General features: G+C 50.7%; 2 protein-coding genes across 2 annotated transcripts in view; one reads left to right on the top strand and one right to left on the bottom strand.

Annotated features, from left to right (window-relative positions):
* LOC119103001 (dual specificity tyrosine-phosphorylation-regulated kinase 4) overlaps positions 1-11,874 on the top strand; it is a gene marked incomplete at its 3' end in the record, with an annotated part of 54,291 nt that extends 42,417 nt beyond the window's left edge. Inside the window, exons 11-16 of the mRNA XM_037226450.1 lie at positions 3,097-3,249; positions 3,569-3,707; positions 4,097-4,268; positions 6,190-6,333; positions 11,314-11,443; positions 11,685-11,874. Coding sequence (XP_037082345.1) covers positions 3,097-3,249; positions 3,569-3,707; positions 4,097-4,268; positions 6,190-6,333; positions 11,314-11,443; positions 11,685-11,874 — 928 coding nt within the window. The remainder of the gene's footprint in view (positions 1-3,096; positions 3,250-3,568; positions 3,708-4,096; positions 4,269-6,189; positions 6,334-11,313; positions 11,444-11,684) is intronic.
* Positions 11,875-23,403: 11,529 nt separating this feature from the next.
* Positions 23,404-24,816, bottom strand: LOC119103000 (uncharacterized). The gene is made up of 2 exons (XM_037226449.1): positions 24,771-24,816; positions 23,404-23,957 (listed from the first exon to the last, which is right to left on the bottom strand). Exons 1-2 carry the CDS (start codon positions 24,814-24,816, stop codon positions 23,404-23,406), a joined length of 600 nt encoding a protein of 199 aa, XP_037082344.1.
* Positions 24,817-26,453: the final 1,637 nt, after the last annotated feature.

Genomic DNA, 26,453 nt, shown 5'->3' with positions numbered 1-26,453 from the left:
CTCGCAGTGCAAGGAAGGGGCTTTCACTGGTTTATGAAGAACAGAGCTCAAGTGAAAACCCGTCTGCCAGGGACGGGCTGAACTGGGCCTCGCGGCCTCCAGCCAGCCAGATGATGAATATTTGAGGCAATGGCCGGCAGCGTCGGTGGCACGGTCGCCATCCGTTCCCGTTATGTGACGTGTCGCACGTGGTGGCGGTGGTACGCAGCTCATCAGAGCAGGCCGGTCGTCCTGCTCTCAGAGAGCCGTCCGCTGGCGGGCGCCGGTGACTCACGCCTCAGGAGGTAGGTCCAGAGTCAGGGGTAGCAGCCACTCTTGGCGTCCACTGGGGCTGCGAATAACCGTGTGCCGTTGCTGCAGGTGCCGCACGATCACATCGCATACCGGTACGAAATCCTGGAGGTCATCGGCCGCGGGAGCTTCGGCCAGGTCATCCGTGCTCTTGATCACAAGACGAACACTCAGGTGGCCATCAAGATCATCAGGTACTGGCAGCCAGGGACGATACAAGCAGCAGATACTATATACTTCGATACTTCGGAACGAAAGCTTCCCTTTTTAGTTCAAGGTGCTTTTCAGATGGTGGTGTCTTTGCATATTTTTGTACCGTGCATGGCAACAACACAAATTATTCGCAGTATTTTTGGAAATTAAATTACAAATAATTGTGCCGAGGTGAAAATTGGACAATGTTACACACGCCGGCATCACTTTTGTGATGTTAGCGGCATCGCTTTGATGCCGTCCCTCAGAAACATTGTCTACTGATCCCACACCAGAAGGGATAAAGAATAATCTGGTTCTGGACGATAAGCTCGCAGGCCATGTGAGACTTTTATGAGTCAATAATTTAAACTGTTTCCATATAGACGAAGGGAATTTTCGACACTTGACGATATTGAGGCAAGTACCAGTTATGATGGAAAAGGACCACTTGTAGCTATTGGTATGTTTTGAAGTGTCAGAGACTTCAATCCATAGCTCCGGATAATGGAATCCCACCTATTTAGTACACATAAATATGCCCCTCAAGACATCATCGCTTGATTGCGTAATGTCAAATTTTCATGACGGCAGAGTCGCTGTCAGACCCACTGTATTGAGGAGGCAGTCTTTGTTTGACGCTCATATGACGTCATGCACCTCTGGGTGGCCCCAACTTCGGGGACGCGACATAGTTAACGCTGTTTCGCGCGCGGCTAGCTCAGAAACGCGAGGAAATTAATGTTTTCCAAGAGGCATGCCTGTGACGTGCAGGGAATGATCGTGAGAATGACTCCTTCAGTTCAAACCCACATACAAATATGGAACAGTCCCTTTCACTAGTACGGCTGGGCCCCGTGAAGTCAACTGACGCTTATTTTGTACGTATAATTACATATGCCAACAGGTAAGGCTTTCGTAAACCCATACATTCCACCACTAAGTTCTAAGGCTCTCCTCAAATGATAAGGCCTTCTGAGGTTGATCATATGCCTTATCTCGAAACAACTTAGCAGTGACTTAAACGATTCGAACGCAAGTTATAGGTGGACATACTGACCTACCACCTAATCCTTGAATTCATCCTCTGGCACACGCAGTACCGCATCAGGCGGGATGTGCTGAGACAAAATGCACCTCCATAATATCACTAGCACCAAGGGTGTATCATTTTTACCCGGTCATTATGCAATGGATGTTTCGCCCATCAATTCGACACGATTGATTGAGAAGCTTCTATTCCCGGACGAGCGGGATTAAGGAGGACATCCGCGTGCAAAACACTTAGCTGGAATTGGTTCGTCCTGTCGAATAAGCACGGGAATTGCTGTGGACACAAAATTTCACTTCAAGGTTAGGCACCAGAGGCGAGGACTAGAGGCAATGTCGGCTGTTCGGAAAGCAATGTAGCGATGATCCCATTTAAATTCATGAGCAGCTGACGAGCGCTCGTACCTCTCCGAGTGTTCTGCGCAGTCCTCGGTCTAGTTATACAAATGTATTACGTTTCATCGTGTGTCCTGATTTCCTCCACAAACAATTGGCCTTCGCGCTTTTGATTCTGACCTGACCCACTGTCATGTTGTGTTAAGATGATAACATGTTTATACTATTTCTGAACCATGCACACTAATACAACAGCCGGATTTATTTTTGTGTACAAGCTTGTTAGTTAGTGTTAGCAAGTGTTGGCAAGTGTTAGCAAGCTTGCTCGTTAACTGGCGTAAGCGGGCACTGGGGTGGACAGTATAACACACTGCGACACCCACATTTTGTTGTTGTTTTGCCTGTCAGTTCAGTGAGAAAGCTTACGCAATTTGCGCAGCCTTGGTTTGTATGGATATTACTTGAAAGAATGTGGCTGGTTTCTTCGGGCTCTGCTAGCTTAGAGACCGCAGCCCAGAAAGGGAGGGCTAAAACTGACCCTGACCTGTACATGAGTTAGGCGCTGCTGCGGTCTGACCGGTAGCCCTCAATCATGCACTCATCCCTACTGACTACAGCAACCAGACTACGATCAATACAGGCTCCACCGCCGAGTTCCATCAGCACATGCCTCCAGCACTGCCCGTTAGCTGTCTCCTGCAACGGAGCCTCGCGCTCTCTCAGGAAGCTGAGAAGCTTAGCGAGAATGGCCCATTTATCTACACGCGCGCGCTGAACTGTCGCCGGCTCTTCGGGTCAGCGCGCTCCCGGTATTTACACGTTGTCCACCAACAGACAATGCTCTGGAATAGATGGTGGCTAGGGGCATGGCGGAGTAGCATCCAGCGTTTACAACGTGGCGTCGGGTAATATAGTGGCAAGGTGACTTAATCAACACTTGCATAGGAACATAGTTTCAGCACGTGAGGCTTCTTAAGCTGGACAGTCATGCAATTCACGGACATCTTCATGACAGATCCTTCGCAAACAATCGCAAACGGTGTCAGTGTCTGCGAGAATAATTGGTTTCGTTCCTCCTCAAGCAGAAAAAGACTGCTTATACATGTTGTGCTACTGCCTGGATGGATCAAGCTAAAACCGGGGATCAGTTCCAGTAGAAAAAGCCCACAAATGCGTCAATGGCCTGCTTGATTGTTTACCAGACTGACCTCTTTGTCGCACTCACAGGAACAAGAAGAGGTTCCACCAACAAGCTCTCATGGAGGTAAAAATCCTTGACCACCTCCGCCGTCGAGACAAGGACGGCAGCTACAACATCATTCACATGCTGGACTACTTTTACTTTCGCAACCATCTGTGCGTGACCTTCCAGCTGATGGGGTGAGTTACGCTGTTGTTTAACAGTAGACTAAAACGTCTTGCACCTATAGTGTTCTCTTTTCTTTATTAGCATTACAACTCGACGAGCATTGTCGTGTCTATGAGGGCATGAGACAGCAGCTTTGCACGTACATATCGGCCACTTTTACCATAAATCACTCTCTGGCTGTCGCGGTAAGTAGATCGTTTGAGACTGGATTACCAAGAGCAACAAATGGCGGCATGCAGTGATATTTTCCACCCGCGGAATACCATCAAGTGGACTGAGGTCCAGGGATGGCGAGCCGTCCCTGACATTCTGCATTGGCGCCTGCTGCAGACTGAACTTGTTTGAGCTGATCAAGAAGAACAACTACCAGGGCGTCTCGATGTCGCTCATCCGCAAGTTCGCCTCGTCCATGATCCAGTGCCTGAGACTGCTGTACAAGGAGGGCATCATTCACTGCGATCTCAAACCAGTGAGAAAATCTACTGAAACCAGCCAGCATTGCTTACATTGCATCGTTTGCCAAACTTCCATTCAAGTGACAGGTGTCCAGTAAACACATTTCGCACAACCATGCTTGAAGATGCGGTCAAGATACGCAATAAGATATCCTGGTCACAAAATAGGATATTAGATGGCTTCGTTCTCTACCAACTTTATTTTGTCATTTTGTTTATGTATACATAACGGCGATTATTACAAACGCGTGAAATTTGAATTGATGCCCGTTGTGATATATCTCATGCGCTCCTCTTATCACCTTGCTTTCATGGATGATATATAAGTATTGCCTCTTTAACAGCATTCAAAACTGGAGGGGGATAACATCCTTTCCCACCGTAACGCTGTCTGCCATTTCAGGAAAACGTCCTTCTCAAGTCACGCAGCTCGTCCAGCATCAAGATCATTGACTTCGGCAGCTCGTGCTACACCCACCAGCGGGTGTACACGTACATCCAATCGCGCTTCTACCGCTCACCCGAGGTCATCTTGGGCCTGCAGTACGGCACGGCCATCGACATGTGGAGCTTGGGTGAGAGGCACGGGCTGGCCTGCAACCGACCACTACTGCACAAATCAGCCGACCTGCCTGCCTCACTTCCTGATAACACCAGCAGTGGCACCGATGTTGCCAATCATGTCGCTATGTGTCTTGCGATCCAGGACTGCGGATCCTATATCTTGCAATGAAATAGGGGTGCTAATGTTTCGAAACAGCACACTTGTGAGGAAATCAGAGCACCAGGGTGATATCAATCGTCGCAGTAGCGCATATTCCTTTCCCTCCCACGATGATTCCATTAAACGGAGCAATCATTTTACTTCGCGGCGATCATCACTGGCACGCGCCCACCAGTTTGACCATAGTCGGCAAAGACCGATCCGCTGGCGGAAGATCGCGGCTGGCCTCGATCTGTCTGCGCTTAATTGCCGGAGGCGCGGATCGAACCACGGTCAATACCGGAGCCGACTTGTGACGACGCGCCGTGGGCGGTATCGCGGCCACAACCGCAGGCGTTGGCGATCGACGTGGTCCTGACCCGAGGACGCCGCTCTGGCCCGAGGTCACGACCTGCTCGGCAGCGGCCCCGTCACACTATGTGCCCGCTGAAAGGGCGCCAGGCTGCTCCGAATCTTCGAGCCGCGCGTCGCGAAAGCGAATGTCAAATCCGGCCGCGCGCGCCAGCAGAGCGGGCCGCGCCGGTCGCCGCAGATACCGGTCAGATCGGCGCCCGTGGGCCGGCGGACCGAGCTGTGTCAGGCCGCTCAGAATCCGGTCGGATCTCCGTGTACGGAGGGTCGGGGCCGGACAGCGAGTAAGATCGATGGAGTGGCCGGCGCCGGCTGCACGGCCGGTCCTGATGCACGCCGTATCGGCTCGGCGATCGCCGCCGCCTGCTCTCTGCTCACCGGAGCTGCACGAGATTTCAGGTCCCATGTCAGCGCGCAATGCATCTTACTTATGACATAGAGGCATACCCTTTCAGATATGCCGTGGTCTAATTCTCACTGTATATCTACATGTAGCATATTGCTGTGTATTGACAGACAGCGTTCATCTTTTTGACGTGTGGCTTTCAGAATAACTTGCCCCCCCCCCCTAATCCAGACAAACTAGCAAAAAAATGTGAGGATCACAGGAGTTCCAGCACTTTTTGCAATGAGTATGACAATTAAAACTGAATCGGTTAACTGTCCTGAGCTATGTGAACCCACGACAATCTGAAACTGATGCAAACTTTCAATGCTTAAGTTGACTTACACGTGATGTAGGTATTTAATATCACATATATTTATATCACATAGATATGTATATTTTATATCACATATATATTTAAGATCACAATTTGTGGTCTTAGAGTATTACATATTATATTATGAATCAGATTTCTACGGTGACTGTCGTACCATGGGCATGATACCATAGATACACTAATATCCCCATTGATATCTATATCACTGGTTTGATAGCAGTATTCGATATATGAGTTTCACAACTTTCAACATCCTTTGCCTGACATTCTGACTTCTCTGGAAAATGAGGTTGCGATGAAATAGATGAATTGAAATATTACAATCCCATCCCATTTACCGCAAAGTTGAGCCTTCCACCGATTGTCTTGAATTCACCATTGTCCTGGGAAGAACAGAGATGGCACGTTCTGTTTCAGTTCATATGTTTTACCAGGAAATGCCTGCTAAATTGCTAGAGCAAAGTATCGCACAACTGTCAGCGTTCCACCGCTCCAAACGAGCGGCGCCTCTTGGGCGGTGTCCAGTCCGACAGCCCGACCTGGATTCGGTCGTCCACCTCTAGACGGCGAGTCGTCGGCGGTGGCTGAACCCTTGCCACCGGTCAGCCGCCATGCCGACCCGGCTGCGCCCTCAGGCTGTATCCCGCTAACCTGGCCGTGCCCTCAGGATGAATCCTACTGACCGGGCCACGCCCCCAGGCTGCATCCTGGCCGAGCTGCACACCGGCTTTCCACTGTTCCCGGGCGAGAACGAGGTGGAGCAGCTGGCCTGCATCATGGAGGTGCTGGATCTGCCGTCCGAGGAGCTCACCATGCACGCCTCACGAAGGCGGCTCTTCTTCGGTGAGGCCGCGCCCACCGCCAGCCGAGCGGGCTCCTGCAGTGGGCACGCCGTCAGGGCTCACGTGGTTCGGCGCCAGTCGCGTTCTTTAGGCAACCTACGCGGAGTGTCGCCTGCTTTCGTGTTTGGTTGGAGAATCACCAATTGGGCGGGAATCATGTGTGACTTTGATTGGTTTGCAAAGATCAGGCCTTCAAAAATAACCAAAGTTGCATTTGGCTTGAGCATATATTAGGTGCTTTACCCATTCCTAGTAAAGAAAATTGATCGAGGTATCCCACTGGTCTGAGGATTAATGCACCGTAATGGTGCAAACAAATCGGCACTTAGCTGAGGTTGAAAATCTGTATTCCTGCTTGCTTATTTCGTTTGTCCGGAATAGTTCGTACTGGCATCTTCAACGACCAGAACTAAGTCGCAGCCGACTTACGTGCAGCATCGCCTGTTCAGTGCAAAGCGTCAGTACACATCGTGACCAACCATGAATTGGATCAACACATCGCCAGATGCAAGCTCTCCGTAATTTCCGACTGCTGGTCTCTAAGTCAAGAACTCTTTCGTTTCTAGTCCTGCCACTTAGTCAGTGAAGTCAAGGTGGTCCGGTGTCAAATGTCAGGGCCCTCTGACATTTGTGGCGGCGTGAAGGGATAAGGGCACGTTCCATTCGATAGCAGGAAGCGTGCGCCTGGAACTGTCAGTGTCGCATTACTTTACTGACAACGGTTCGTGGTATTCGTTCTCACATGCATGTCTCTTTGTTCCGCTTATGATGCAAAATAATCAAGGAAAAAGGTTGGATTAAAATCTACATCCTCGGCCCGGGAAAACTACTTATACCGAATATCTGACTTCCAAAGACTTCAGTCCGTTCGATCGCTTCCTGTGTTTTTACATCCCTTTTCCTTTGGCTAATTACTATTCCCAGTATCGTTTTAGGTTCAGGTTTTCGCTTTTTCTGACCCTTCAAGTTCATCCGCTCCATTAAACCGTTATCGAGGAAACGCTGTCATTCGGCGAATCCATTATTGCGAGCTCGCTTGTCCTTCGAATCCGTTAGGTACCCAACATCATTAAAACCAAGGCAAATTGGTTCGCCTCGCTTCGAAGCTCCTTCCACGTCTTCAAACCCCGCCCTTAAGTGTTTCGTCAATGCGACTCCAGTCATCTTTAGCAGGACCCCGCCGTCTCGAGCGTCGCCGGACTAAGCGTGTAGTTTTGGCGTTGCTAAGCCATCCTCCGGCAATGCGATTGGGTTCAGGTTTCATTGCATTATCTATCTCTACTCGTATGAAGTCGAGTTTTTTCATGACGAGCCTGATGGCTGGCGAAATGTAAGTCAGTATTTGAATAATGAAGGTGGAAAGCATTCTGGTAGCCATTACAACCAAACATTTTCCATGTGACGTCTTATTTTCCTCCAAGTGAAAGGGACTTTAAGCTCCTGATCCGTTTTACGTCAGATGTTCGCCTGCTCAAATTAACCGAGCAGCAGCATGCTGAGAGGTGCTGGTGAAATGGGGAGATCAAACAATGATTGGTATGTAGTGTCAAAATACTCGACGCTTTCAGCAGCGCTGGCAACCATCAACACTGCTTGGTGCGTCAGTTGCTACCGTGAGCATTGCCGGAGACGCCCAGTATTTTCGCAATACCTTACAATCATGGTTTCGCCACTGCACATTTCCAGCTAATCAGGGGCAGCACTTTGTGTACTTTCGGGGAACCTGAGCCCTCCTATGCTGACTTGGCATCCCTTAGTGCTCTTCTCAGCTACCTCCCCAATGCATATGGTCGAAAGGGAGCGCTGAGCCAATGAAATGCAGCAACGTTTTCTAACCTGTTGGTACAGCAGGTACCTAAACAGATCACAATTGATATCACGCTCATTTTATACCAAGTAGTATACTTTCGGTACCTACTGCGCTTATCATGATAGCTTCCTCGCATGTTAAGCTAGTCTGCGAGGGATAACACGTTTTCCATGAGACAAGAGTGATCAGGACGAAAAATAGACAGCAATATGCGGTGTTTTTAAGCTCAGAGTGGCCCAGATAACAGTTGACTTATGCTTTCCTCGATATTTGCAAGTGTATTTGTCGCACAATGACAACCGCGGTGGCATTTGACTGTCAGATCAATGGCCAAACGCGAACAGCGATATTCTCAGTCAGAGAGTCAACACCCGTTATACGGTGACTGCAAAGGACGCTTAAGCCCTCTGGCCTGATGACTCCTGATGATAAAACCTGATGGCCCTCTGGCAGTCTATGATGAGCAAGCGGCTCAAGCTGGTGCTGGTAGGCATGCTGTCCTGTCGATGTTGTCGACGGTGATGAGTCCTACCTACAGTCTGAAGGCGGCCTTGAGCACTAGTGAAGGTCCGCTAGCTTGTTCACGCGGACGGAGTTCTTCAAGTGACCTCACAGCGTAAGTCCACTGACGGCAGGTCAGCCGAGTGCGCAGTCGTTCCTCGGCAGTCTTACGCCGACGAGCATTCCATGGAAATGCTCCGCCAACAAATCTAGTGACGCCCGTGCCGTACGCAGTATCATCAGTCTCGCTGAAGTCCCTTCTTGCCCAAACCAGTTCCTTGAAATGGCCCCAGGGCCGCCCAGATGGATATCAGAGCGGAAGCGATCCAGCGTTGTGAGTTGGTGTCAGCAGGATCTCCAAGCAACAACAAAAGCAGGATCTTCGTTGTCGTCCTCCAAGCACCTCTTGTACGGTCACCATTTGACGATTGCGAGATGACTGATGACTGTCATTGTTTGCTTTCATGTTTTGCCATTACGTGGTCATTTGAATGCCCCTGCAGTCTTGATTATGCGAGAAACACACCAGTCACCGTTAAGTGAGACTTGGGCCAACTTTTACCTGGACCACCCTGTATTTACGGTAGTTTTGCAGAAAGGCTGTTATGGATTTTTTCTATCCTTTCCTAGCAAACCTGATGCTGTTGTATTGCATACCCAAGATTTTACGACGCGACCAGCAGACCTCACTCAATGTTCCGGATATACGTTTGCTCGAAAAGAATGGATATCTTAGGAGCATTACGTTTACACCACTGGGTAGCATAAGGTAGAGACACTGCACTCCGTGTCTGGGATAAGACTGCTGTCTTAGTAGCCATGCCGTGTGTGACATTGTAGTGCGTTATGACGGAGGCCGCCTTTCATTTTATAAGATTTAGTCCAAACCTTTTGATTGAATGCATATCCTGGGTGGCTGCCCACACTAAGCACTGCGTGTTGCGTGAGCCCTGACCCCACCACTCGATCGTAAAATTCCGGGTCAACGACATAATTTTACTGCCAGAGTTTGACGCACCGCAATACTCGGCGCGGTCCACCCTGGTCTATGACGTCAATTGAGCGTCAGCACGGTCGCTGCCAACGGCCGCAAACTATCTCAGTCAAGCTTACATAGCGAACGCCCTGAAGCGACTCGAACCCACCCCGCCACTGGTGGATGAATCGGAAGGCAGTCGCTCTAACGAACCGAGCTATTGGGACGGGTTGCAGTACACTGCTGAACGGAACGGTTTAAAGTTTTGTTCCGTGTGATATCTTCCACTTGGTTGCATCACAAAAATGGTGTCGGGGAATCGGAATCATCACATTTTGGCCCGTGGGCCTCAGAGTTAAGGTGACATTGGGGTAATATTGTTCTATTTTCCGAACAATATAACGGATGTTTATTAATGTGGTCGTTTAACTATAACATCCTGTTAAACTGAAAGTCGATAGTGTAACATGAAAACTCGCAACACATAACGCCGGAACACTAAGTTTCATGGTCGTCTTGCTTACAAGACTTCTAGCACGTGTAGAAGCGCTGGTGCAGACAGACAGTCACTCTGCCGCTGCAGACAGTCACTCTGGTAACGGTACAGTCACCAGCCTTTACCCGTTATGTTGTTCCAATGATCATGTCTTTTGCGAAGGTTGTGCAGCACAGTTTCATGCATTATGTTGGTATATCCTGGCAGCGTACGAGAGATTGTTCATGGCTTCTCGCCTGTACTAGTCAGGTCACGCTTTTCGACATCAAGCCGCCTTCTCTTGGGCCTCGGGCCACCATCCCTAAACTGAAAACGACACCTGCTCCTCTTATTCACGGCTGCTCGAGTCACCAGTATTTTCAATTCAGATAACGCACCAATCTAAGATTTCTTACAAAATGCAGCTTGCTGTCGGCTTCAGTATGGGACGTGATTCTTCAGTGTGGAAGCAATTTTGCGATCGACCAAATATTTTTTAAAGTCTGATATCGGGGATGAAATTTAAACTGGCCGAAGTCCGTAGAGTAATCAAGACATCTAGTCAGGTTAGGTCAAATGTACTGGCTCCGTCTCTGTCCCCCCCCCCCCCCCCGATCGATTTTAGAAAGTGACACCCCTGCAGCCAACAAAATCTCGCTGGGCCGATGATCACTGCAGAATGGTGACTCTCAGACTCGCGGTGGATCCTTTCCGTCATATATTTGCGAAACGTCGGCTGCCTTACCGGTGCGGAGCCAAATACACTGCACCATAGTAGAAGAAGTAATATCAAGGGGCCACAGACCTCACATCGGTTCAGACATGGGGCTGCAGACCCCTGGCCGCATCAGACATAGGGTCGCCGACCTCAGACTGCCTGAGACATAGGGTCACAGACTTCAGACTGCCTCAGACATAGGGTCACAAACCTCAGACTGCCTGAGACATAGGGTCGCAGACCTCAGACTGCCTGAGACATAGGGTTGCAAACCTCAGACTGCCTGAGACATAGGGTCGCAGACCTCAGGCCGCCTCAGATATAGGCCGACACACCACTGGTTGATAAAGACAACGGCTTACCCAGCCATTTAACAAAAAAAAGGATTACGGCGATGCTCGTCCCGTCACATGATACATAGTAGACATGCATGTAACGTGATATTTTTCGTTCAGATCCGGTCGAGTCGGTGACTTGACGTGGCGTTCCTTGACCTGGCAGACTCGCGGGGTAACCCCCGCACCATCACCAACACGAAGGGTCGGCGGCGGCGGCCGGCGAGCCGTCCGCTGGCGGCGGCACTCAAGACCACCGACCCCGTGTTCGTCGACTTCATAGAGAAATGCCTCACGTGAGTCACGCTGAGTCGAGGCATGCAGTCGAAGCCACGGAGTCGAACCGAAGGAAATGTATCACTAGTCATTATCACTTGAATCCATTTTGGGTGTTTGGAAGATGAAGGCGGATTTTTTCATATTGGCTTGTCATATTATGACTGTCTCGAAACCTTCCTTCGTACTCAGAATGGGGCTCGACCGGCAGTTGACAGTGATGTCGCCGCCCACCCCTGACCCTGCTTCTGCCGCCCCCAGCTGGGACCCGGCACGGCGCCTGACGCCGGAGGAGGCCGTGCGGCACCCGTTCCTCAGCGGCCGTGTCGGCGCGCTACCGCAGCCGCCGGCGCCGACCGTGACCGCCGCCGATGAGGCCGCGTTCAGCATCTACAAGATCTACCGCGGCCGCAAGCCAGCGCGAGAGCTGGCGTCGGCCTCGGCCGTGGAGGAGGTGGGCGCGGCGCCGGTGCTCGGCGCGCGCGCCAGCCGGCAGGACGGCCGGCGCAGCAGCGTCGAGCCCGAGTCCGTCGAGCGCGAGACGGCGCCGAGCGCGACCGAGTCGGCCGAGCGCGAGCCGCGGCCGGCCGAGGAGGGCGAGCGCGCCGCCCGCACCGGGCCGCCCTCAATCGAGCCCGTGCACGACGAAGGCGGCACCTTTCTACCGCCGATCCTGTAGGGGAGCGGAGTCTGCGGGCGCTGCGCTCGGCTGCGGCGACGGTGAGGCCGGTCAGGGACTCTGTTACGACATGTCTCAGGTGCGAGGCCTGCAGTCTGCCGTCAGACAGGCTCTTGGACTCCGTTTTGCCTGCCCTGGCCCGCGGCCCGAGCTTTGGCAAAACCGAACGTGAAGTGAAGGTCGAGCCTGTCACGTACACCGCGCGACGTGTCTTGGTGGTCGTTACCTGTCAGCCTGGTGACCGTGCGGCTCGTCCGGTCCCGCCGCTGTGCCCTTGTCGCCCCGGCCGGCCGCGCTCGGTCCAGCTGCCACCAGGCTCGTGACCATCTGGACGGCGCACTCTGACCCGTGGGGACGGAATGTGTCGGCGTCACGCGGACACGGCGTCCAACGGCCTGGCTTGGCTAGTCAGGTCAACACCTGGTTGCCGGAGTAGGCCCGGAGTGTGAAACTCCGCCACGAGAGGGAATCGGTCCATATCCCATCCTTATGTCTGAGGCTGATCATGTAGCTTGAATGAGCCGCGCTCGTAGGGTTTGGTCAGGGATGTTTAAGATGGGTGTAATTGAAAGGAAACAAATGTTAGGAAATTATATCACTGAATTTTATACATACACATATATAGGATCAAACACAGGATGTATATATTTATGATATTGAACCAAAGATCAAACCAAAGTACTTTCGTGTGCGTGTTTGTATATATTTGAATGTTATGATGTGCGTGTATGTGAATGTATGTTGCTATCTTTGGTTCTGGGAGAAGGAATATTTTGTTAAACAATAAACGATATGTGCATGCAGCTTTGTGTACACATATTCATGCAGACCCTGGAAGATCTCAGCCATTCAAAATTATATGCCTGTGTCATCCCGCCTGCGTTGGCTTGAAGTGGCCAAGGGCCAGGTTGAGTGCGATAAAAGTTAGGTTCAGTGCAATATCACGGTTATGATATGTGCAACCGATGAAATACTGCGTGCATTAGTCACAGTTTTCGAGCATCTCGCATGATGTTTTCGGCATCGCTTACACGTCAGAGAATCAAACACGTTGCAGTCACGCGATCAGCATGCCAGGAGACAGCAGGGCGCTGTGCGTGCGGGTGCGGAATAGACCCAACTTTCGGAAGCTCTATCGAGGCGGATGTAATCACTTTTAAGCGGATGTAATATCACGATTGCGATCGGTGCCGAACAATGCGCGACCTTCACGCCGAGGGCACCCTGCATGCATCGGTAACGGCTCCGAGACCATTGCATAACACGGTGGGCATCGTCTTAGGGTGGCAGGAACGCAAGCACGCGACGCACGTGCTGTAATGAAAGCTGTGCGTGCACTATGCACGATCGGCCTAGCCGTAAATCGTCGGCCCATGCAGTTGCAGTTACCCACGCCACGCGGCAACACTTGACCTAAGCAGAATTTGATAGTTTGTAGTCAGCTACCTGTGTGTGTGTGTGTGTGTGTGTGTGTGTGTGTGTGTGTGTGTGTGTGTGTGTGTGTGTGTGTGTGTGTGTGTGTGTGCGTGCGTGCGTGAGTGCGTGCGTGCGTGCGTGCGTGCGTGCGTGCGTGCGTGCGTGCGTGCGTGCGTGCGTGCGTGCGTGCGTGCGTGTGTGCGTGCGTGCTTGTGTGCCTCGCATTATTTTAGTCGTTTTCACTAGACCGCATGTCCAAGAGGGGTTGACCAAAATATCGATACTCCGAAATCCACGAAGTGCTTCTGTGATTTCACATGACAAAGCAGACATCAATGGCGCCTGTTTTCTGCGGAAAAGAGATTTTCAGCTCAGATTATCGGTCACCCTTAAAGCATATTTTCTTTCCGCAGTGCAGCTCAAGTGACAGAAGCTTGCAGAAGGGACCCTTTTGACACGAGCTCGGGGGTCAGTTTGACCCATCCCCCAAATATTTTTCCTAAATGATTTATGAACAGCGCGGCGTGGCCGCGCGAAACTCTGCATAGCTGTGAACCTTAAATAGAAAGTTGTTTGGTTTTAAGAACTTAAATGTATCTTGTAAGGTCACTGACTTATGGTCGGTCAAGGTCAGGTCATTATTTCAGCGAAAGCGAATTTTAAAATTCTGATGCAACAACAGTGTGTTAGATGAAGCCATATATCTCTGACATAGTGCTTTAGTCAACGGCATAAATGTAACAAATCTTTATTGAACCAGGGTTAGTCAAAAAGAACATACCAAGGCCAAAGGCAGCCTGCCTTTTACTCAAGATCTTGCTGTGTGGGGGTATTCTCTGGCGCTCATCTTGCATTTTTTTATGACAGGAATCGCATAACACATCTTTTGTAGGCTTCTTAAATGTCAAAAAGGTCAATGAAATAAAATGACCCAGGTAGGCATTTTGAGCTTAGGAGTATGTCGCATAGCGTAATCCTTGACGCTTATTCAAATGCCACAATCAAAGCAGTCTTGTCCGATTTTGGTCGCCATGACCTTCTAAACGTCAAACGAGTTCACTGAACTTAAATGAGCAGAAGTGACTTTTTGCTCTTAGAACAAGTACCTGGCTTTACGGCGGTTGCATGAAAAGGTCTGGGACACTTTGGATACCAATTTGGAGTTGAGCTTTGTTTTTGTTTTACCTTCTTTGGCCAAAAAGTCGTGATCTGGGAATCTGATATTTTTATATGAATGCGTTCAGGTGCAGGTTAAGACACCCTGTGAGTTTGGTGCATCGAGGTCTGTTGATTTTTTTAGGTCTCGGTGACAGACGCACCTCGGACAGACGGACCCGAACGAAGGGTACCGAACCGGCCGTCCGGGCACATGTTAACATGGACCGTTTAATGACGCCATGCAATTCATGATTCGCAGATGCACGCTCCGATGAAGAACGTGGTGTGAGCAAGCGTTTTAAGCTGAAACAAAACCAGGCGCACCAAGTGAAACGATCTCTTATAATGTGCCTGGTGACAATGACTGAGATTTAGAGAGCATCGCAGAATTGACTTCCAAGTGAGAAGTTTGAAATGGCGCCATCATAGAAGCACGCGTTTTCAAAACAAGTTGCGAATTGGAGCTAATTTAAATGGCCATTGCTGACAAGATTTGCTCCAGCAGGTGGAAAGAGACGGTGGCTTGAACGACGTCATGTGGAAGAGGCAGTGACGCCGTGGCGTAGTCAGGAACCCTGTAGCACAGATACAGGAAACAGCAAGAAGCGAACCGAACGCGACATAATGAAAAACATGGTTTTAGAACGCTCGCAGCTTTTCGTACTCACCAACAGTGCTCTAGACGGAGTTATATGGAGATAATTTCGATTATGAGAGCAAAGCTACATACCAGACTCCTTCTGACGCCAAACCGGATGATGTAATGTGGCAAACAGAATGCAGCCTTTACAGCGCCTATGTTTCAGCGACACTCAAATAAGCGGTATTACCCGCGCCCTAGCGGTGTTATTTTCAAGAATTTGCATTATCAGTAAGCGCTACCAGGCAAGGTCACATACCGCGTCTGTTAAGTTTAACTGGCAGCTCAAATACCTGCAGCATGCTTCGTAAGCAGTGCATGCTGACACGATGGACAATGGCAGACCGAAGTCGCCGCTAGCCAACGGGTGGCCTTGCCCAGCCGCGTCACGCCTGCTGCGACAAGCGCTAATGACTCATGTCCGACGAGCGCGCCCCAACGCCGTGAGACCGTACAAGCGGCAGGTCGTCGTGATGTTGCACAGGCTGTGTGGTAGCACGGCGCAATCTCGTATAGTGCCCACCTGTGCCGGCACGTGCTGGGATCTAGCGTGCTGGGCTTATTGTCTGGAGCGGTGGACAGCTATCAGGAGCTATCCTGTAGCCGGAGATTGCGCTTTTTATGCAGATAAAAAATTGTCTGGCTGCGTTAACCGGCCCAGCCCGACTCCATCCAATCCCATTGCGCGCAGGAAAAAAACGCGAAACGTTTTGCACCGGCATTGATTGTACAACAAAGCAATACTGATGTTTTTTGGTCCACGTTTTCTTGAATACTTAAGATCATTTCAGTCATGGCCCTCCGGAGGCCATTCAAAGGAAGTACGTAGATGATTGCGGTTGATGAAAAGGACCCACAAATAGTAAACATGTCCTGTTGCATATTTGCATGATCACAGAGGACAATGTTGCAAATACGTTCGGTCAACCTCGGCCCAAGCAGGTTTAGTCGTGCGAAGTAGTTATCACTAGATCCGTGCCACCAGTATGAGCTATATACAGCAGCTATCATAGATTATGTTGCATCAGGCGACCCTTCACGGTTCCAAGGTTAGGAACATCCATTTTTTGCTGTTATTTCTCTTCATGAAGCGCTTACTGTAAGATGGGTCAAAAATGGTTTTTCGTCATCTAGTCATCTTTGTCCATGTCAAAGAATGTTTCGATCACCTTCAAACCAGCGAGAACAACGCTACATGTATCTCCGATGGTGCTGGGGACCAAGCTCCTAGAAATCTTCAAGGCAATGCTTTAAGTTTTATAGAACCGCTACGTAAGGAATGTGCACCGTGTCGAAAATCAAACGCCAACCGGCGTCAGCGTTTCACATCCTGTCATTTGTCCTTTTATTCTGTTAACACTCGCCCGGGTGGCCGGTTGGATACCCCTTGCTAAAGTGGGGTCAATTTAACCCCCTGAGATTTCAGGAACTAAAAGAACTAGAAACACCAAATTTACAGGGTGTGTTGGTCTACACTTGAAGTCCTTATGTCTAAGTTTAAGATTTCTAGATTATGACTTTCGGGTCAAATAAGGTAAAAAAGATCAAGTTTCAGGTTGGTATCCAAAGTACCCTAAAACTTAGATACCTGTTCGAAGCAAAAGGTCACATACTTCTTTGAGGTCATTGACCTTGTTTGGCCTTTTGAAGGTCATTGTGGCCAACATGATACAGGACTGCTTGAGTTTTGCTTTTGAATAAACGACAACAATTACGATAGGTGGTATGTTCCTAATAACAAAATGTTGACTTGGGTCAGTGTAGGACAGTGACCTTTGTTGCCTTTGAGAAGTCCGTGAAAACGTGTAATGTGGTCCTTGTTATCAGTAAATTTGAAATGAGCATCAGAAGCTACCCCATGCAGCAAGCCGTAGAGTAATATAACAGATTGGCTTTGACCTTGGTCTGACCTTCAAAACTGGCCCTAGGTCAATGACATTTGTTCATTCGATTGTTGTGTTGCCTAGGAAAGTATCCCAGAGATGTACGGTTTAGTTTAACACTCCGCTGTTACATCTGATTGAACGATTTCCTAGAAATTGAATTCGCGGAATTCATGGCCTGACTTTGACATGACGTAGGTCAATGATCTTACAGTGTACATCTAAAGTCTTGATATCAAACGATTCATTATTTAATTTTCTACAGCCATGCAAATTTTGGCGCAGCTACATCGCGCCGTTCGGAAACCATTCTGGAAAACGTTTTGGGGCAGGCCAATTTGACCCCCCCCTCCCCCCAGGTGCTCCGAAGTGGTTTCCGAAAGTCAAAATTTGGCGCGGCATAGCCGCGCCAAACTTTGCACAGCTGTAAACAATGAAACAGGAAATCGTTTAACATCAGAAATTTTGATATAACTTGTAAGGTCGCTGACCTATGCCGGGTCAAAGTCAGATCATGGTTTCTGCGAGGGCAACTTCTAGGCATAGCTTAGTCTGATCAGACAACGGAGCGTAAGACGAAGCCATGCATGTTAAGATGTTTTCGTTGACAACACAACAATTGAATTAACAAATTTAATTGATGTAAGGTCAGGTATGAAGGTCAGACCAAGGTTAAAAAACCTGTTTTATTACTCTAGCGCTTGCTGTACGGGATAGTTCCTGGTACTTATTTTGAATTTATTGATAACGGGAGCCGCATTACACATTATTAAAGGTCAGAATAGGTTACTGACCTAGAATGACCCAGTTTAACATTTTGTTTTAGGAACATGTTGCATAGCGTTATCTTTGTCGGTTATCCAAATGCATTACTCAAATCGGTTTCGCATGATTTTGGTCGCCATGACCTTGAAAAGGTCAAACGAAGTCACTAACCTTAGATAAGCTTGTGATATATTTTTTTTTTGAACCGTTATCTGGGTTCTAGGGCTCTTTGGATACCAACCTAAAATTTGACCTGTTTGACCTTATTTGACTCGTAGGTTATGACACGAGAACCTCAACCTTTGATCAATGTGAGTTCGGGTGCATGTTGACACACCCTGTGAATTTGGTGCCTCTAGCTCTCCTAGTTCCTGAGATCTCAGGGGGGCAAATTATCCCCCACTTGAGCGAAGGGTATCCAACCGGCCACCCGGGCACGTGTTTAGCTTAGAGAAAACTATTATTAGTGCGCAATAAAAAAACTACATTGTCCAATAGGCCAATGCAGCGCAACAACTGGTATGCACTTCGCAATAGGTCACTGCATTTATTTATCCTTTCGACACTTACATGCACTTTGTCAGAAGGCACAGCACGGACACCGGCTATTCGCCGGTCGGTATCCTTTGCAGTGTCAACGACACACGCTTGCGTGTCATTCCAAAGTAAAGCCATCCCGAAAACAAGTGCTTTTCAGGGGTAGGGAATCTGTGCACGTTGCACGCGAGGTTTTTACGTTAAGGTTTAGAGGAATGGCATACATCATAGGTCCTTTTACTCTACCACCACCGTTACCTACATGATGTTTCATGGCTTATAAAGTATGCGCTGAACGCATAAAGGTTAAGCACGGATCTTGTGTGGTGACACATGTCTCCATCCCACTTTGATTACATACCTTCGTGATCTTCTTTGCTAACCACTGAGGAGCGCTGCCTGTTCCGTGGCTTAACGGACAGATGCCGGACTTGTATTCCATAGGAACTCAGCACTCTAATTCCAGTCCCACAGCGTACTCACTAATAAGCCTGGCGGAGCAGGAAAGGTCAGAGGGCTGCTGGCCAGAGCCCTGCCTGGTTGGTACTGACGTGCGGGCTGGCCACAGGGCTGCTGGTCAGAGCCTCCGCCCTACAGGGCTGCTGGTCAGAGCCTCCGCCCTACAGGGCTGCTGGTCATAGCCTCCGCCCTACAGGGCTGCTGGTCAGAGGCCCTGCTCGGCCGGGACTGACGTGCGGGCTGGCCACAGGGCTGCTGGTCAGTGCCTGGTCGGGACTAAAGTGCGGGCTGGCCACAGGGCTGCTGATCAGAGCCCTTGCCCCACAGGGATGCTGGTCAGAGGCCTTGCCTGGCCGGGACTGACTTTCCGTAGCATTGCGGAACACGGCGCACATTTCTTTGCTGTTCTGTCTGGCTAGAAAGGTCAGTGACAGAGTCGTCAGAGGAACTGGGACGGCAGAACTTGAGTGTGGGCAAGGGTACAAGCGGCAATGTCTTCGTGGTAAGTACTCTGAACCCAACAACACCCTAACAACTCCTCAAAATGCGTGGACAATGCATGTGTTGGACGTGTTCACCCCGCATGCCCAACATGGCAACCAGGTAACCAATCACCACGTGCCAGGGACCCAACCAACATGCACCAGGTAATCAACCAACAAACAACAAAGTCAGCATGGTAACCAGGTAAGACAGGCCTTTGGGATTACAGCTGATCATGCCACTTCACAGCTTGAGTTCAGTGTCGCGACCTCAGGCAACACCGGAGCAAAACTGCAGCGCGGTGGACATGGATTATCAGAGAAGATGTTGTGCTCAGCCCATTCTAAGGTCGAAGGGCCTAGCATTGCCTTTACAACGAAAGTGCGAAGATCCGATCTATGGCAATATCTCAGATGACATATGAGGGATGGCGATGCATGAGCAGCATCATAAAGTCCAGTTAGAGTGTAACGTTATTCTCAACGATTGAAAGCTCATGACCATCAAAAGACGCGATTCGACTTCTGACCTTCATCAGATTCAGACAGCCATACTAAAGAATCTCTGATATTCAACTTGATGAGGTGGGAAGCCTCTCTCCTGCCACACAGCGCGGCGGACTCGGTGTGTTCTTGCCTCGACCGGTAAGCCGCTGTATGCTAGTTAATGGTACTCGGGCAGGAAGCTGGGACAGCACAGCTGGTGCGCCAGAGAAACAATGGGACAGCATTGAGCAACGTCCACCTTCTCAATGGCAACTGCAAAAGACATGACACGGCTTGCCTACGGTAATACCTACTTATTAGACGCTCAAACAGCCAAAACAAGGGCAGTGTTTTCACTGGCATGGGGTGTTCAGGCCACGGGTTCCGATTTACATTTTCTAAGGCCCCGCCCCACCCGTTCCCCGATGTTAAGTTGGGTCCCACAATGTTGGCTTGGCCCCCCAATGTTTTGGCTGGAATGCTACAAAAAAACGTGGGTAAAACGTGGCCATAACACAAAGCCGATCTTTTTTGGTCTTTCTGCGTAGTGGCGTCTCGTACTACTTCCGTAACAAAAAGCCATAGCTGCTCTCATCACAAAAAAAGAATCGCAACAGCTGAGCGGATAAACGATGCAATAAACTTCACATGCCTAGCGCCATAAGACACGCAATGGTTTGTGAGGTTACAGTGAAAGGCTCTGGAATACGGGGATGACCTAAGTCCTTCATGGCTAACCACGTCCCCGTCCACCACAACCAAAATGCGTGCCAAGGGCGCTATCGGCGCCCCAAATATGGCCTTCACGTGCCGATCAGAAGAGACGTGTGCGTCGAGTGCCTGCTCCCTGGATTCAAGCCGCATGACTTTTGTATTGCTTAAATTAAGTACTTTTATAAATGATACAAATATTAAAAACCTGTATTGCGTTTGATCAAAACAAATTGGACTAAATCCGGTGAGCAAAATGGGGTGGGTAGGTTGTCAGGCCTTTGGTTCGGCTACCCAATAATTTACCAAAATTGACACCCCTGGTTCAGGCAAGGGAAAACAATTGAGAGGTTAATCACGTGATTTGATCTATGTTGATAAAATATATTTGCTGCGCAGAGCACTTCTGAATCTAGCAGCCACTTATATGATCCTTTCTGTGATAAACGGGAAGACAACGGATGACCTATAGGCCATCCCCCTTTTTCCCCTAGGTTATTTCCTTTAACATAGATGTTAAAGGGAATGTTTCCCATTTGAAGATCTTGAATCAAGCATGAGATATGATGAAACAAGCTTTTTATAATCATTGGTATGCGTTTTAAGTGGGAAGGTCTGCTCGGACATCACAATTATCTGTTTAGTAGATATGCTTCTCAATGCGTCATGGTTTCATATGTCTTCGTACCTTGCACAACATTAATTGAGAGCCAGTTGACGGCCGAAAATCGTGCTCACGAGCGCCAGACACGAACGCCTCGATAAATGTGGAACACTTCCTTTGAGCACGTGTCGTACCTCGGTAAACAAAACTCGATTCTACATCAGAGATCAGGCCTCAGGGGAAAGACAATCTTTGGTTTCCGTGTATCCCTGAAGATCGATTGATTTTCCATGATGAATATTGTGATAGGAACTTCGATTAAAATTCCCAGTAGAGGAGTTGCTAGTCTTGATAGATTTGGACGATAATTCGTCACGCACAAAAGTTGAGGTCCAGTGATCTCCATGGTTTGTGAGGAGACCAATGGGTTACTTTGCTGAAAAAAGCATTAAGTATTGGTGCAGCAGAATACTTTCAAATGGTTATCAAAGTTTCTGGAACTGTCAGAGATATTTCAGGTATGAGTGCGAACACAATCACATCCAGAATAATATCATCGTCGGTAATATTTTCCTGTCCACAAGGTGTAGGCCTATGACTTCTCCTGTCCTCGTCAGGTGTTTGTTGGCTCTAAGAGGGACCATATGTGGCTTTGCACGTGCACGCATCACAACGCTGAGGGCCTTGGGGAACATTCAGCCTCAAACCTGCCATCTTAAGAAATGAGCCCCAAGTAACCAGAGATGATCTTACCCGGTGCAAAAACTATAAGCAAGATTGGCTTCCGTCGGTGTCGCAGTTGAAATCCAAGCGAGGTTTTCGACTCAAGCACCCCGCAATGCCACCGGCAAACTGTAAAATGCCTCGCTCTTGTGGCATAAGGGCTGCCAGTCCCTAGACACAAATTACGTAGGTATGTTCACCATGAGATCCAGGCTCGTTGCTCAAATCCGGCACAAGCAGCCCACTCTCATTCGCTACATGATTGACGACCACGGGCCAGTATTTTTGTCATTGGCAGAATACACTGAATACACTGAGAGCAGAATACACTGAGAAGTTCTTGTATATTTTGCAGTACAAAATTCTCACAGCCAACATAGATAGCCAGCGACGATGTCACAGCGGCAAGAACGAGCTTGCTAGCATGCCCTGAGGATTATGCCTGCACCAAATAGCCAAACCATTCTTTCGCTAAAACACCAGCATAATCATTCAACCACGCGGCACGCTCGAGGCGTCTGATAACGATGCAACTAAAAGCCACAAGAACATGTCTGAGCAAGCCAAAGGATCTTTGGTGACTGACGATTTTTCATTGCCGGAAAATCGTCGGTATGCGAGGGCCGTGTCCAAAAGCGTTCATTTACGCTGCTATTCTCGGAAGAATCGTAAATCTAGCGTGCCCGATTTCGGATGTTACGCAGTGTGCCTTTTCAATTTTTAAGAACCTCCCCCGCAAAAACTGTAACTAACATCACTGCATTATGATCGTCATGGACTGTAATCAACAAATTTTAGGTCATTAATGTGCTCCAAAATATGGCTCAATAAGATACAGAATTGAAACTTAACTTAGAATCAACCTGGCTAGATCACAACTGTCAAAACAAATTTGTAACCCTAAGCGAGCCCCACCTCTGATACATCAGCCCATGTCCTGCCCTTTACCACAAGCAAGCACCACTAGCTGTGCGTATTCTTAACACATTGCATTTCATCAGTGAAAGGCTTCCATGGCAGTTAAATATAATTACCACACAATACGCCACTCACCGTCATGAAGAATCGGTTCTGATCTGATCTCGTTATCCCAGGATCTGCACCCACTCGCGCTTTCCAAGACAGTACCAAACGTACGCAGCTTCTCTGCGAACATCGCTGGGCCTAAAAGAGCGCACCGCGCACGCCACTCATTAAATTAAAAATTAGCACGTGCTTGTAATAGCAAAGCTCCACTTTGAGCATCTCCGGCATACCACTTCTCATAGCCACCTCGGGAGTGTGTACACCGCAGCTCCTATGGTCGAAGAGAACTCCCCCGACGTCAACGTCGCAGAGACACATCGCCATCGTCTGACACACCGCTGCCCTTGTGTATCTCGCCCCTGCTACAGCCCGGGGGCCCGCGGCCCGATCCTGACCCGTGACGTCACGTCCTCAGCTGAGACAGCGCTGCAACTTGCGCACCACGCCCTGATCAAGGGCGCAGAGGTCGAAGTCGTAGTAGAGCGCGGTGTGCTCCACCTGGCCGGTGTCCCAGATCAGCGCCAGCACCTGGCTCATCTCGGCGCCGTCCCGAGACGTCATGATGCGCCGCTGCAGCTGGTGCAGCTCCGAGAGGTACTCGGCCGTGAAGATGCTCAGGTCGCGGGCCGCCGGCTCGCCGCTGGCCCGGCCCGGCTGACCCTGTCCACCGCGGACGGAAGCCGCGTCCGTCACCTCGCAGCGAGAGGGCTTGACATCCAAGCGCTTGTCATGGCAGCGATCTCCGTTCAAACGCTTGAGGCGAGATCCAGCCTCGTCCGTCTTTCGGGGGTGGTGGCGGCTCGCGTCTTTGTGCACAGAATGCGGGAGATCCGAGGCTTTCCGCTCAGGGTGGATGCGATCCTCATCCTCGCGTCCGGGACACAGACGCTCCTCGTGTTTAAGCTCAGGGTGGAGGCTGTCCGTGTCTTTATGCTCGTAGTGAGGGCGATCCAGATCCTTCCACCCTACAGGAGGGCGATCCAGATCTTTCCAGTCAGAGATAGGATGATCTAAATCCTTCCACTCCAAATTAGACATATTCGGGTCTTTCATCTCTGGAGGTGGGTGATCAAGATCTCTCCACTTCGAATGATGACGTCGATCCGAATCTTTCCAACCCGCGTGAGGCTGATCCAACTCGTTCCGCTTTGGGTGAGTTGGGTCGGGACCGTTGCGCTTTGGGTGACTTCGATCCAAACCGTTACGCTTTGGGTGACATGGATCCGAACCGCTTCGCTCTGAGTAGAACGCATCTGCGCATTTCCGCTCTGCGTGAGTTCGATCCAGATCTTTCCACTGCGAACGACCCAGTTTTCCACTCCGCCCGCGCGTCTGATCGGCGTCGGAGACGTCGCTGCAGCACGGGTGCTCGCCGCCGCTCCTGACCCCACCAGGCCGGAGGTCGGCCGCGCGCTCCCTGCCGCACCGGCTGCCTCCGCGCTCCTCGCTGCCGAATCGATTTCCAGTCGTGCGCGTCGACACGGGGACCTCGCCTGTCTGCCGAACGTCGGGCCGATCGCTGCCGCCTCGCAGACTGGTAAGCCGATTTGTGTCCGGAGGCGTGCCGGCGACTTTGTCGGCACCTGGGTGTTCTGGGCCAGATCGATCTCGATCAGGTCGGCCGCTGTCCCGCCTGCCTCCGTCCCTGCACTTAATGTCCGGGTGACCTTTCCCCGTCCACTCGCCGCGGAATCGATTGCCACTGGTGGTGGCAACATTCAATGGAGAATCTCTCTGTTTCTGTCCGCTGCCCGGCCGGCCAGCGCTCGTTCGCTGACCTTCGGCTTGACTTGTGCCCGCCCGCTTGCGCTCGGCTCGTGCCATGTTTGTCTGCCGAATTTCCGTTAGATCTAAGCTCGTCTTCTGACTCTCAGCTTGACTCATGTTTGTTCGCTGACTCGCCGAAGGATCTCCACCTCTGCGGCTGCCACCCGGCTCAGCGGGCCCCCGTCGCTCACCGCTGGGACTGTGCTCGTCCGTCGCGCTCGTCCGGCGGTCACCGGGCCGATCTCGGCTCGTCCGGTGGCCGGCGTCCCCAGCGCGGCCAGGGCGCTGACGACTGCCGTGCGAAGCCCCGTCCGCGTGGCGGCCGCCGCGCAGGTCCGCACGCGATCTATGAGGGGGAGTTGACAGGATAGGGTCACGGGCTGGGCAGCAGCTCGCCGCGAAGGACGGCCGAAGGATCTCCTCGCCGCTGTGGGGCGACCCCGTTTCTGCCGACCGCGGAGACGGCGGTGACAGCGGTGACATCGGAGACAGCGGCTCCAAGAGATCCGGCAGCAGCGGCAGGCCCGTGGCCCAGTGGTGACCGAGAGGGGCAGGCTCGCTGCAGCGCCGCCGGGCCTGAGCATCGCCCCCCGGTGTGCTGGCCCGAGACGACGGCCAGGAGCCTGGTGTGCTGAAAGCCTTCGATTGCAGCGGCTTTGATCTCTCCTGCCGGGAGCTCTCGGAAGTGGAGAATGACATCGGCTGTTGGATGGGTTTGTGTGCATTCGGGTGTGGCCCGAGCAGCGCCGGAGACAGACGGCCTCCATGGCAACCTAGCGCCATAGGGCTAGGCTTCTTCCGATGTCCTTGCTTGTCGGTATAATTGAAGCTCGTTTGGGGCACGCTCATGCTTCGTTCCGGGCAAGCTCTTCTTGCGACGCCCCGTTTGTGGGAAGGCAACTGGAAACGTCCTGTCATTGGGACCCCCTGAGCCCTCCATTTATCCACGAGAGATTTAACCGAGTTGCTAGAAAGCCTTATCTTCTTAGAAGATGAACTTTCTGGCTCTGGAGATCTAGGTCGTTTATTGGATTTTCCGGCAATGTCTCGTGGGCGTTCTCGACAACTTTGTGACGTTCCTTTTTCTTTTTCCCCACGTGACCTTCCGTTTGTAAGATTGATGGCTGCATGTTCTGGCCGCCACTGTGGCAAGAGCTTAACGCCCTGTAATCGTGCTGCATTGTTTCCTTCAGTAATGTTTGTCGTTTTACTTTCTTCCCAAGCATCATTACTCTTGTGCCCGTTTTTACTCAAGTTTCCCTTTAAGTTTGCAATGCCCTGCCTTTTGCAAAAACTGCTTGAAACTGCACTGGATTTGTCCGTCTTTCGCTGACCCCCATTAACAAGTTTGTCTCGAGCAGCACATTGTGTGGAAAACTCCCTCATTTTTGCTATTTCGCGCCCCACGCTGCTACCATAACCATGCGCATTTAGCCCAGCACTGTGCCCAAATTTTCCCCCCCTCTGGAACCGTTTTGAATTCGACTTCCCTGAAGCGGAACCGTCCTCGGACCTCCTCTGCGTTGCGCCTGCCCTCCGACCCCGTGTGTCGTCCGCCACGCCGTCCTCCGCCGGCGCCGTCGCCTGCCCCTGCTTGGTGGCGAGGGCGGGCGGCGCCGCGGGCCGCAGGGTTGGCCTCTTGAAGTCGCCAGCCGGCGCGCCGCCGGGCGCCCGGCGGGCAGGCGGCGGCGCAG

Source organism: Pollicipes pollicipes, unplaced genomic scaffold, assembly GCF_011947565.3.
Source record: "Pollicipes pollicipes isolate AB1234 unplaced genomic scaffold, Ppol_2.1 Scaffold_5724;HRSCAF=6776_pilon_pilon_pilon, whole genome shotgun sequence".
Lineage (NCBI taxonomy): Eukaryota > Metazoa > Arthropoda > Thecostraca > Pollicipedomorpha > Pollicipedidae > Pollicipes > Pollicipes pollicipes.
This window is presented reverse-complemented; position numbering and strand designations above follow the sequence as displayed.